This window comes from Punica granatum, chromosome 3, assembly GCF_007655135.1.
Source record: "Punica granatum isolate Tunisia-2019 chromosome 3, ASM765513v2, whole genome shotgun sequence".
Lineage (NCBI taxonomy): Eukaryota > Viridiplantae > Streptophyta > Magnoliopsida > Myrtales > Lythraceae > Punica > Punica granatum.
This window is the reverse complement of record NC_045129.1, coordinates 5,017,973-5,030,012: the sequence shown is the minus strand read 5'-3', so window position 1 is coordinate 5,030,012 and position 12,040 is coordinate 5,017,973. Positions and strand designations below refer to the sequence as shown.

At 39.4% G+C, this 12,040-nt stretch overlaps 2 protein-coding genes across 13 annotated transcripts in view; one reads left to right on the top strand and one right to left on the bottom strand.

The window, feature by feature from the left end:
* The first annotated feature begins 422 nt into the window (after nucleotides 1-422).
* LOC116201728 lies at nucleotides 423-1,913 on the top strand. Its single transcript, XM_031533117.1, has 2 exons — nucleotides 423-663; nucleotides 917-1,913. Exons 1-2 carry the CDS (start codon nucleotides 570-572, stop codon nucleotides 1,588-1,590), a joined length of 768 nt encoding a protein of 255 aa, XP_031388977.1. The 5' UTR covers nucleotides 423-569; the 3' UTR covers nucleotides 1,591-1,913.
* A 2,556-nt stretch (nucleotides 1,914-4,469) lies between these two features.
* LOC116201690 (probable disease resistance protein At4g27220) overlaps nucleotides 4,470-12,040 on the bottom strand; it is an 18,888-nt gene continuing 11,317 nt past the window's right edge. For 11 of the 12 annotated variants that reach the window (XM_031533049.1, XM_031533037.1, XM_031533044.1 and 8 more), the window contains 3 exons: nucleotides 5,623-9,850; nucleotides 5,131-5,190; nucleotides 4,470-4,851 (listed from right to left, as the gene is read on the bottom strand). In XM_031533049.1, coding sequence (XP_031388909.1) covers nucleotides 7,086-9,827 — 2,742 coding nt within the window. In that variant the 5' untranslated portion in view covers nucleotides 9,828-9,850 and the 3' untranslated portion in view covers nucleotides 4,470-4,851; nucleotides 5,131-5,190; nucleotides 5,623-7,085. Of the gene's footprint in view, nucleotides 4,852-5,130; nucleotides 5,191-5,622; nucleotides 9,934-12,040 lie in introns of all 12 variants that reach the window. The other variant, XM_031533042.1, reaches the window with a different exon arrangement.

Here is a 12,040-nt window from a genome sequence, read left to right as displayed (position 1 = left end):
GATTCAAACAGAGTGGGGATGTATTTGGTGGAGTTTGTTAAGCAGATCCCTGCTTAAGATTGACCAAATTGAAACCTGCCAGGCTTGACTCAACAGTAATATTATTAGTTATTTCCGGGGAAAAGACGTGGAAACTGCAGCGAAACCCGATACTCAACGACTTGAACACACACATTTAAACAAAAGGTATAAATTAATAAGATCAAGTAAAATATCGAACGCAGCTGAAAATCAGCCTGAAATTGAAATTATTAATATTAAATAATTGACTAGACCCAAATATTAACATGAGCATTTATATTGTTAATTCACTAGTAATTAAAAGCAATTTACAGTAAGCAGCGCAACTGACCAAAGTCAATGAGAAATTTTCAGTATGAAAAAAGAAAACGAAAACAAAAACAAAAAACTGATTTTGTAGAACTGAACGGCATTGATAAGAAGCTGCGGCGGAGACCGCATTATACAGAGAGAGAGAGAGCTGTCGGAGTGCGACCGACAGAGAGAGAGCGAGGCGGAGGACGCGGCGGTGGCGGCCGAGGAGGAGGAGGAGGAGAGTGGGAGTGGAGATGGGACTGCTGAGCAACAGAGTGGAGCGGAGCGAGATCAAGCCTGGCGATCACATCTACACTTACAGAGCCGTCTTCACCTACTCCCATCACGGTACGCTCCCGCTTGCTTCTCTCCCGTAAAAGTGTTCGATGATGGTCCCATCGTTCATCACCCAATCCCTCTAAGCACAATTTCGCGGTTTGTTAACACTTAGCTCGAGCTGACTCCGATGTCATTGCCCAGTTCAAAATTTGGGCTTGAGCCTTGATTTTGTTGATCCTTCGAAACCGAGTTTGTCTACGATTGAGAGTTATGGTTTCAATGAATGTATGATGTCTGCTAAGCCTATGTGGTCCGGCATCAGGGATCTATGTTGGGGGAAGCAAGGTGGTCCATTTCCGGCCTGAGCGGGACGTGAATTCTTCGATAGTGGAGGCTTCTTCCGATGCGACGTTGTCCGTCCTGTCATCCTGCTCGGTCTTCCCCGACTGCGGATTCAGGCATCCCAGCAGCGGGGTGACTCTCACCTGCCTCGATTGCTTCCTCGGAAAGGGATCCCTCTACTGCTTCGAGTACGGGGTCCAGCCCTCGGTTTTCCTAGCTAAAGTTAGAGGCGGCACCTGCACCACCGCTGCTTCTGATCCGCCCGAAGTCGTGATCCACCGGGCAATGCACCTCCTTCAGAACGGGTTCGGCAACTACGATGTGTTCCAGAACAACTGCGAGGACTTTGCCCTCTACTGCAAGACTGGCCTCTTGATTATGGACAGGCTCGGGGTCGGGAGGAGCGGGCAGGCTTCTTCTGCGATAGGAGCTCCATTGGCTGCTATCCTTTCATCTCCTCTGAAGCTGCTGATGCCTAGTCCCATTGGCATGGCAACAGTAACGGCAGGGATGTACTGCATGAGCAGGTACGCCACTGATATAGGGATCCGATCTGATGTGATCAAAGTGGCGGTGGAGGACTTGGCAGTTAACTTGGGTTGGGCAGGCGGTCCTGTGGAGGAAGTGGCTGAGGATACTTCTTCAGCTAGATGATAACTGGACTCGGTGATCTCTGACAATGAGTTAAATTTACATTTCATCCATCGATATGCATATATGGCACCATGTGGACAATAATAATAGTAGAAGTAATGTTAATAATAGGTACCGTATTTGGTCGTTCCTGTTCAGTGATTGTTCATGAGTGAAATGTCAAACAGGGGCATAGTGAGATTGCAAGTTGCCCCTGCCTCATCTTTCGTGTTGCCACAAAAAATTGTATAGTGACAGAAGGATTGTACTGGGCAACCTATCTTGCTGTTGGTTTTGTTTAGTGATGCTGAGTGTCTTATAAATTATATCACGTTGTTTCTTCCGCTTGCTGGTTTTATTATGTCTAGTTTTCGTCACAGGGATGCTAGTTTCTTTGCTGATACCAAAGATTAGTAATGATGTGCACAAGTGCACCGGTGTAAAATAGGAGAGACTAGATCTATTATAGATAAAGGTCTATTGAGAATGTGAATACAGTTGAAGCAACTTAAAAAAAAAAAAAATTTACAGTCGAAGCAGGTTTAATCTGATGTCTTCAAGTGTATACGGTGCATCAATTTGAAGCAGCACCAGTTGCCTCAATGTTGCGTGGATGATAGCTATCTTTTGCACATTCCTTCCGTGGTTTAGCATGATCTTGTTTCGAGTGACTGTTGGTTTGGTAGTAAATAGCGGATTTTTTAATATTGAGTATGTTTTAATAAATGTCCTTTGGATGTCTGATAATTGAGGAATAGGCCAACTAGGTAGATGGATGTAGTTGAGGTCGGCACATTATTTGCACAGGAAAACTCACCTTTAAGTGAACAACAGGCAAAAGGAGAAGGAAGCCGAAGCTTGATTGGAATGCTGAGGGTAATTTTGAGGTGATAACGCGTAAATTAATATCTAGCTACTGTTTCTGTGAGGGTTAGAGATTGCAGTGGAGACTCGAAGAGGTACTATATGGATCTGGTATATCAAGATTTGATCTCTCTTTTCATTCCCTATCATTTGTTTTCGAAGATTGTACCATGGTTGTTCTGTTTTATTTCCTTTTCGGTACAGATTTTACTGAAGTCCGATATCAACAATGATCTGAAACAAAGGTATTTGCGCAGAAACTTTGAACTCTGCTCTCTATATGCGACTAGCAAGGGGATTATTCATGTGTTTGATAGTTATGCAGCATGTGTTTGATATTTCAGCGAGACTAATTCTTTAGGTAGATTTGTGTATTCCCAGTGTTTTCTGTATTTACAGATTAATATTCCTCTCATTGAGATATCTGTATCAACACACCCTCTATAAAGTAAAATCTGTTTCCCGGAGACATGGAATTGATATTGAAGGGAGTAATAACACCGATTCAAAAACACGAGCATGAGGGCAGCAAAGGCAGATATGTGGGAACTCCAAGTCTCGCCATGACTAACTTAACAGCCTTTTTGTCTCCTCTACCTGGAAATTTTAGATTCTAAAATCAGACGAAAAATTTTTAGGAGAACAATGAATTGGTAGCAGAGTTACGCAGACTCCAAACATTGAGATTACGGATTTCTGGGGGTGGCCATGTTAAGTAACACGTCCTCGATAGGCGATATAATCACGTATCTGGAGATTACTTAACTGAGCGTTAGAATACCTGACAGGGCACACATACAATCGACATATTGTCCAAGTTCATAAAAACAACACACTTAAAACCTGCGGGCGATGGTTCAGAATCTCCTAGCACTGCAACACAAGCAGCAGTTCGTCTTGTAATTTATCCACGATACGGAAAATTTCCAATTACTTTTATTGAAAACCTCATTCAATGCCAGGACGGGAAGCCTCTTGCCCTGGTAAAAGCTGAAGACGGACACGTAAGGTTTGAGGGCAGTCTTGGCCTCAGGGTGGACCCACTCCAGAGCTGCTCACCATTCTTCATCTTCAATTTATTATTATCTCCTTAAGGGAAGTGGGGTGGACAAGCGAAGATTCCATCATCAACATCGAACATTTCAATCCTCATCAGCTGTCGGACTTCACGTATCCCAATGACATGTATGAGATACTGAAGTCCAATCCCAACTGCATATGCTCTTCAGCTCCGGGAGAAGGGACAAATATAAGGACAGCTTTCTTGACCATAATTGATCAGGAGATGCTGCTGGAATGGGGGGACAACAAGATGCTGCGGCTGCTTGTGGTGGTGTTTCTTACCACTGACCGTGGGGCGTGATAAACTTCCCCTTTTAGCCCTAGCGTTCTCATTGGGCTCTTAGGTCAGGATTTAAAACATAACTCCCACGGATTTGGACTTGTTGGTAGCCCCCCAGGACGCCTACCCACGATCCCGCATGGTGGTAGGCCAGGATCGACTCTGATCTCGCTAATCTCATATCGATTGTACAAAGGGAAGATATGAGATTTATATGTAAATCTTAATGACCTCGCTAGCAGCTAGCACTTTTTGAGTGATGAACCTAACAAAGACATTACAAATGGTATTAGAGCAGTGCACTAGATGGAAGAGTAGGAACTAAGTGTTATGCAAACAAAGTGCTACTACCCACGAACTGGATGGGAGTACCTCTTGAACCATAGGAGCCACCTCCGAAATCCCACTCACCTAGTGAAGTGTCCTAGTTCTGTATATAATTTGTTTGAGTAGCTTGATAAAGACGACAAGCCTTTTGAGTGGAGGATATTGTAACACCCCGAAGTCCCACATTGATGGGAGAATGAGTTAGTAAAGTGATTTATAAAGACCAACCTATCAGATTACTAGCAACTTGGGCTTAAGCATTTTGGGCTGATCATTGGGATTGACAAGTTGCTAGGCCAAGCCTGTAGATATATGAATTAATATTCGAATGGAGAAATGAAATTGATTCATAGAGACGAGCGTGAGGTTGGCGAAGGACAATGGATTGATTCAACAGAATTCTACACACTCTGCACACCTCCCGATAGCCGACGCATCTAGAGAATACTGAGAGTTACAGTACTTAACAGAGCAGGCAAATAATTAACAATTATTGCGGGCACACATGTAAGTAACACCTCCCGATAGCCGACGCATCTAGAGAATACTGAGAGTTACAGTACTTAACAGAGCAGGCAAATAGTCGACATATGTTTGAAGTTTCTTCATAAAAATATGCACTATATCTGCAGAGCAAATGGTTCAGAATCTCCTCATCACTATATCACATAAGCAGCAGTTCGCTATCTCCAACTTCCCCGTCTTTCAATCTAATCCATGATCTGAAAATCTCTCACAGCAACAGCAAGCTGAAGAATCAGATTTCAAAATTTTTTAGATTTTGGTTAGCAAGACTTTGCAACTGAAACCTCACATAGCCAGATTGGCATAAAACTGAGACAAGACTCAAAAACTTTTCAGCAGTCGCTGACTACAGGCAGTGAGACATAAGGTGCAGGACCAATATAAGCAGGAGAATGAGCGATTATTGGCAAAGAAGACGAGAAAATCGTCACATCAAAGGGCCAAAATTACAGGAGAATTATAGAAGATGGATGACGGAAGGGTTAGGACAGGACTTTGATTACCTTAGTAGGCAATCTGATGATGCTCTGCTGTCCATCATTCCATTTGAATGAATCCACCTCCTTACAGAAAATAACAGGGATTTATTTATTAATAATAATAATAATATAGTTTACACAAACAAAATTCTCAGAAAAGAAAAATGCCTTTGAAAATTAAAGACAAAGAACGTACTCATTCATTTGTCGGTGCTTTTTTAAATTTTTTCAGAGTTAAAAATTTGGTCAGCAGGTGAAAATAAAATAGTAGCTATATCATTGGTTTCAGGGTCAACCCACTCCAGAGATTCTCACCATTCTTTTTTCTGTATTTCCATCTAGTACGTTTACGAATTCCATAGAAGAGTACTTTTTTAAAACACCAAACAATATAGTTGTTGTCAGAAAACGAAATTTCTCCACAAAAAAAAAAGGCAAAGAAACATATTAATTCATTCGTCCGTGCCCCTGTGGGAAAAAGGTTGAAAAATTTGATCAGCAAGTGAAAAATAGTACCTTGATGTGTATCATTAGTTCCTCTAAGCACAGTTTGAAAGTGGTGTAAACGGTTCCTTAATCCTGCTGACGATTCCGACCGGCATTCTCGTAAAGGAGTTTTTTGTGTAAACGTTTCAACAAGCACAAACACATAGGGTTCAAGGGTAGTCTTGGCCTCAGGGTGGACCCACTCCAGAGTATCCCACCATTGTCTTTCTCTATTTCCATCCACTTCTTCTATTAGTACTATCTCCTTAAGAGAAGGGGGAGGGGAAGCATCATCTAGCATTTCAATCCTCTTCAGCTTTGGACATCCACTTATCTGAATGACATGTATGAGATCCCGAATTCCGGTCCAACTGCATATGCTCTCCAGCTCCTCAAGGCGGTATAATTCCAAGGTCAGCTTTCTTGTACTTAATTGATCACCAGGATATGCCGCTGGAATGGGGGACAACAACAAGCTACTGGTGGCTCCGCGGTCTAATTCTTGGCCGCCTATAACCTCCTTCATCTCTTTGCAACCAACAACAATGATAGTCTGGAGGTTGGGGAGGAGCCTGAATAACTCAAGAGTTAGCACCCTCTTCATCTGAGCACATCCACTTAATTCTATTTTCCTAAGAACAGGAAGCGATTTTGGCACCACCATAGACTTCATCTTTGGACAACCGGCTATTTTAATAGATTGGAGTTGGGAGAAAGCGTCAGGTGGCAGTGGTGATGTTGATGATGTCAGTGATTCTTCTTCGTCTGTTGCTGCTCCTATTATACTCTCCACCTCCTCGCAGCATTCTATCTCGAGCTTTACTAGTTTCTTAAGGTACAGATTGCAGCTGTGTCTGGTCACCAACAGATGCTTCAATTTTGGACATCTAGAGATATGTAGCTCCTCGAGATTGGGGCAGCGGTCTCCAGGTGGTGGTGGGGAAAGGGATGGCACTGCTATTATCTCCTCCATATTGGAGGCCTGATTAACTCGAATCCGCTGGAGGTTACGGAGAAGAGGAAGCAATTCAGGCCCCACCACATTCTTCATCTTTGGGCAGTCCTCGATATGAATTGATTGGAGTTGGCAGAAAGCGTCGGGTGGCAGTGGTGATGTTGATGATGTCAGTGATTCTTCTTCGTCTATTATACTCTCTAGCTCCTCGCAGTCGTATATCACGAGCTTTTCTAGTTTCTTAAGGTACGGATTGCAGCTGTGTCTGGGCACCAACAGATGCTTCAATTTTGGACAACAAGAGATATGTAGCTCCTTGAGACTGGGGCAGTGGTCTTCTGGTGGTGGTGGAGAAGTTCGTTCCTCCAGCTGTCCCCCACTCCCACCCAGTGCTGACACCTCATTCCTACCCAGTCCCATAAAACTGGATATATCAACAGTATTCACCTCCGAAATCATCAATATCTTCATGTCTCTTGGGAAATGACAAGTTTCTCTTATCTCATTCTCTAGTTCATTCATTATAACATCTTTTCCACTATAAACACCATAGAAGCCATGTGGAAGTCGTCCTATGACGAGATTGAATGACTCTAATAGTTGTCGCATGCCGCGTGTACTCATTCAGCTCATTCACGTTTTCAAAACGACATCGGAGTGCCTCCAACTTCCTTAATTTTCCAACTTCTTCTCCCTTCACTGCAACATTATCCGCTTCAAGGTGTTGTAGCTTCTTTAACTTACAGACTACTCCATCTGGAATCCTTTCAATCCCCGTCTCGCTTAAGCAGAGATATGTAAGATTAACCAACATCCCCAAACCATCCGGTACTTCTTTTATCTCTTCACAGTCTCGGAGGTCCAACTTCCTTAACAATGTCAACTTCGCCAAGGACGGAATACGAGATAATCGAAAGCACCCGTTGAGTATAAGCGCGTTCAACTTTTTCAAGTTCCTGACAGATTTTGGCACTTTTGTGATTTCAGTATTGCTCAAATTAATGACCTTCAACCCCTGCGTACGCTGAAAGAAACGTTTTGAGATTTTATGCAATCTCGAACAGTCATTCAACAACAGAGTTGCAAGTTGAGGACAGTTTGGTGATATGGAGGACGGAACTGCTTTTATGCGATTCCGCATCAAGGAGACCTTCTGAAGATTAGGCAACCATTCCTCATCATCCGGCACATCTTCCATACCCAAGCCAGATTTCACCATGCATGGGGCGTTGTTCGCGTTCATGATGTGCAGTGCCATATCCCGAGTCACATCATGCATCCTAACTTTTTTACTACTCTCTGCAGTATCTCCAAGCAACCTGAATCCTTTATCGTGTCCCTCCAAGAGGCACGCCTTTTCAAGTTCATCTAATAATCTGTGCCCTTCGTTATACATCTTCCGCCTCCTATCTTCACGAATCACCCCCTCATCAATACAAAGTTCTATCAGTTCTGGTCTAGGGATTGACCAATCTTCGGGATATAGAGCACACAGTGAAAAACATTGCTGCTTCTTCTCCTCCAGGCGGTTGTAACTCTGCACCAGAATCGGAAAAACATCCTGTTTCATACTCTGTTGCAGAACTCCTGGTCGTTTTAAATTTTCCAGCGTGGCTTCCCACACATGATCCTCGACCTCTCCCCTCATGCTTCCCGCCATAACAACAATAGCTAACGGCAAGCCTTTGCACTCCTTAACAATATGCTCAGCAACAAGTTTCCGACTAGGAGGTAGATCAGAATCAAGTGTCTGTACAAATAATGCCCATGCTTCTTCATCGGATAGAGGTCGAACTCCAATTTTCGCTTGACACAACATCTTTTCGCAAACATCAAGATATCGTGTTGTTAGGACCAGCCGAATACCATCTCTTTTGACTGGAATTCCAACTTCTGCAAGCTCAAAATGTCGCCACATATCATCTAAAATAAATAGACACTTCTTTTTCTCGCTCAAATGGTTGAACAACAACGTAGCCCTCATCCCTTCGTCAACATCCTTGAAAAGGTCAAGAACCTCGAGGACTTGGGCAATCTTATTTTGAAGCTCGTGGATATTGCAGTCTTTTGACACCGTCACCCAAAATACATTCTCAAAGGCACCAGTGTCCTGCACTTTATTATAGAGGTGTTTCATGGTTGTGGTTTTCCCCACTCCCCCCATCCCATAGACTCCGATGCATAATATATCATTTTTCATTAAGTACTCCCAGAGCTCATCCACAATCCGTTCTCCACCCACTAATTTGGGTGCTAACATCTTGTGTTTTCTAATCTCCCTTGCAACCGAGGTTGACCCAGAAGAAGGCAGTGGGAGAACCGAAGCAATGCCCCCATTGGCTTCATTTTTGGGATCTGGATCAATATGCATTGGATCAAAATGATTGGATTGCACGGGCATAACGGTAATAGCTTGGCCAGCTTCGACTACTGGATCAGGCTCATCTTGCACTGGGTTGATATTAACCTCTGACGTCCCTTGTGGTGGTAAATTGTATGTGCTTTTAGCAAGAGATGACCGAGCAATCACAGGTAGCAGAATGTGGCCATCTGGTTGGAAGGATTGGATCTCGGGCGATGCTTCATTCACATTCTCCCTTTGTAAGTCACGCACCATCAAACTACACTGATCCTCCGACAAGGACAGCAGTTCTTGAGGTTGGAGAGTGCTGTGTTGATGCCAACCCGACCTGTCAGCTTCTGCAGTATCAAAACTTGAACATGGCACATTACTTTGGTCATTGATGTATCCTTGAGCATCCAATGGACCTTCTACCTGTATTTCATTCTCTAATTCTTGCATCCTTGCACCCACAATAGATTCCCCAAAGCCAGAGCTAGTCGAGATGTCAACTAGGTCTATGTGCTCACTTTGCCCAGAAAATCCAACTCTTTGAATTGCATCAGGACTCCTCTGCATTTGTCCATCGAGGTTGCTCTGGCCAAGAAATGGCAGAGTACTTTGCAAATCTGCCACCTGTGGGTTCACCGGGGTTGAACAGGTTCCAGAATCCAGCCTCCTTCTCCTTCTAGGCCTTTTATTTGAATCCAGCGCTTCAAGGGCCTCCTTAGCTGCTTTCATTGTAGCTTCATCAACTGCTTCACAAACTTTAATTCCTTCGCATTCAACCTTAGCCAAATGCGCCTTTATCCTAGAAGCACCCCCGGAAGATATTTTGTTGCATAACTTACACTTCCAACGAGTCCCTTTATCTTTACCTTCACCTTCATTTGGTATGATTTCGGCGTAATCCCAGAACTTATCCCTGGGCTTACCCATGCCAGCTACTGAACCTCAGGCAGCTGAAAAACCAGAAAACAGAGATCCTACCATAAGAGTCATTTTTGCACAGACAAAAGCGCATTTCTTCAATTCTAAATTTATCCTGTCATTTGAGAAGCCCAACGTCAACAATAAACTAGACGAGAAATGAAAAGGACATATTAATAATCAACTAAGAATTTATAATCTATAGTATATAATACATAATGTAAAGTAGAATTAGTACATTTATTATGCATTAAGATATTAATATAAATAAATATTTTTTTTAGAAAAAAGATTAAGTAATTTTAATTTTGTTCTCTAGGAAGTGATCCATAATAAAAACCCTTGAATTTTTAATGCAACGAATGAATATAAGTTTTCATTATAGAAGTTTACACTCTAAAATATTTTAAAAAGATGTCGTGAATAAGTTTTCTACTCTTACTAATATTACACCAATTTAAGTATATGTATAGTTTTAAAATCGATAATGTAATAATGAAGAAATTCATGTGCATTATAATTTATTTAATCTTATCTTTATGTTCCATATAGAAAATTTAATACACTAATAATTTTTCATTGGCAACTTTACATATGAAAAAAAATTTGAATATCGACTGTAAATTTCATTATAATTTCTTGTTGGTATCTCTAAACTTACAAAATTTACATATGTAAATATATTATTGTAATGTAAAATGATTGGAAGAGGTTATTTTTAGAAAAAAAAAAATTATTACGCATATCTATTTATTATTTATTTATTATGGTATCTTATTTGAAAATTAACTTGAATAATTTATATAATATTGGATTTATAGTTATGCAAACATTCTCTAGTCTCCAAATGAAAATATAGTACGTTCATTAGAGAAATCATTTTGTAAAAGAAGTAAAAATAATCTTTACATAATTGTGTTTTTATGACCTTTAATTATGCATACAATTTGTAGTTTTTTACTAAAACCATTGGAATACGAACTTATCAAAAAGCAAATGCTTCAATTGTAATATTAATCTTCTACGGTTATTTTAGTACAAAATTAAATAGAATAAATATATTTGAAATCCGTGCATCACATTGGTAGTAGATTAGGTGTGTATATATTTATATATATATATATATATATAACAAAATTGCCTGCTGACCTAATTAGTGAACCTGGTAAATATTTCTAACTAAAAAAACAATTAATTTCCCTAATAAATATTAGCATTATTCAAAAAATAAATATTGTTATAAAATTCAAACTATAAACATAAACCAACAAGTATTTAATTTGATGTCATACATCACTTCCACTGGAAAAAAAAAATTCATAACACATAAGATTGAAATCAATTATGACAAGATGTTGATTCTATAAACTTATGGTAATATAAGAATATTAAAAATAAACATCTGAGATGAGGACAATTATTTAAAATGTGCAAATCAAATTTGTATAAGAAAATTGTAAACTAAATATATATCATAAATTCATTTAATATATAGACTATTTAATAAATCACTATGCATAGTAATAAAAGAGCCGTTACTTTCAAAAAGTTATTAAAGTGTTCAACAGTCTAACTCAATGAAAATTATTGTTTAAAATTTGACATTGATTATTTAAAATTTTTACTTTTCAAAGTAAGAAAATATGTTTTTAAAAAATGAGTTATTATTATAAATAATGATATAAACATTTGGAAATGAATATATATCACGTAACAGCTAGAAACACTAAAAGAACAACTATCTGATCATACATATAATTTCCAAATATATTATACAAAACACTACTTTTTATATTTATGTTAAAAAAAAAAAGTAACTATGACTTAATTTGTGAGTTAACATTTTGTGAGTAACGATGTCCTTAATTTTTGCTTTCAAGTAAATGGTGAAAAAGAAATTTCCAATATGATGTTTGAAATTAATATATATGATAATATGAATTATTTAACAATAATTAAATATAGTATAAATATTAAATAAAATAATCAGTTGCAAAATCATTATTTAATCATTTAAATTAATTCTAAGTTTTTTTTACAAAAAATTATCCAAGATTCATTGAAGACTTTCAATTTTTAAATTATCAGTTGTCAAATATTATTACTCTTAATAAGAAAATTTGTCTTTTATAATAAAAATAATTAAAATAAGAATGATAAACTTATAATAAAAACAAAAATGATAATAAATACATGAAAGTGAACATGTGCAACGCAAAAGA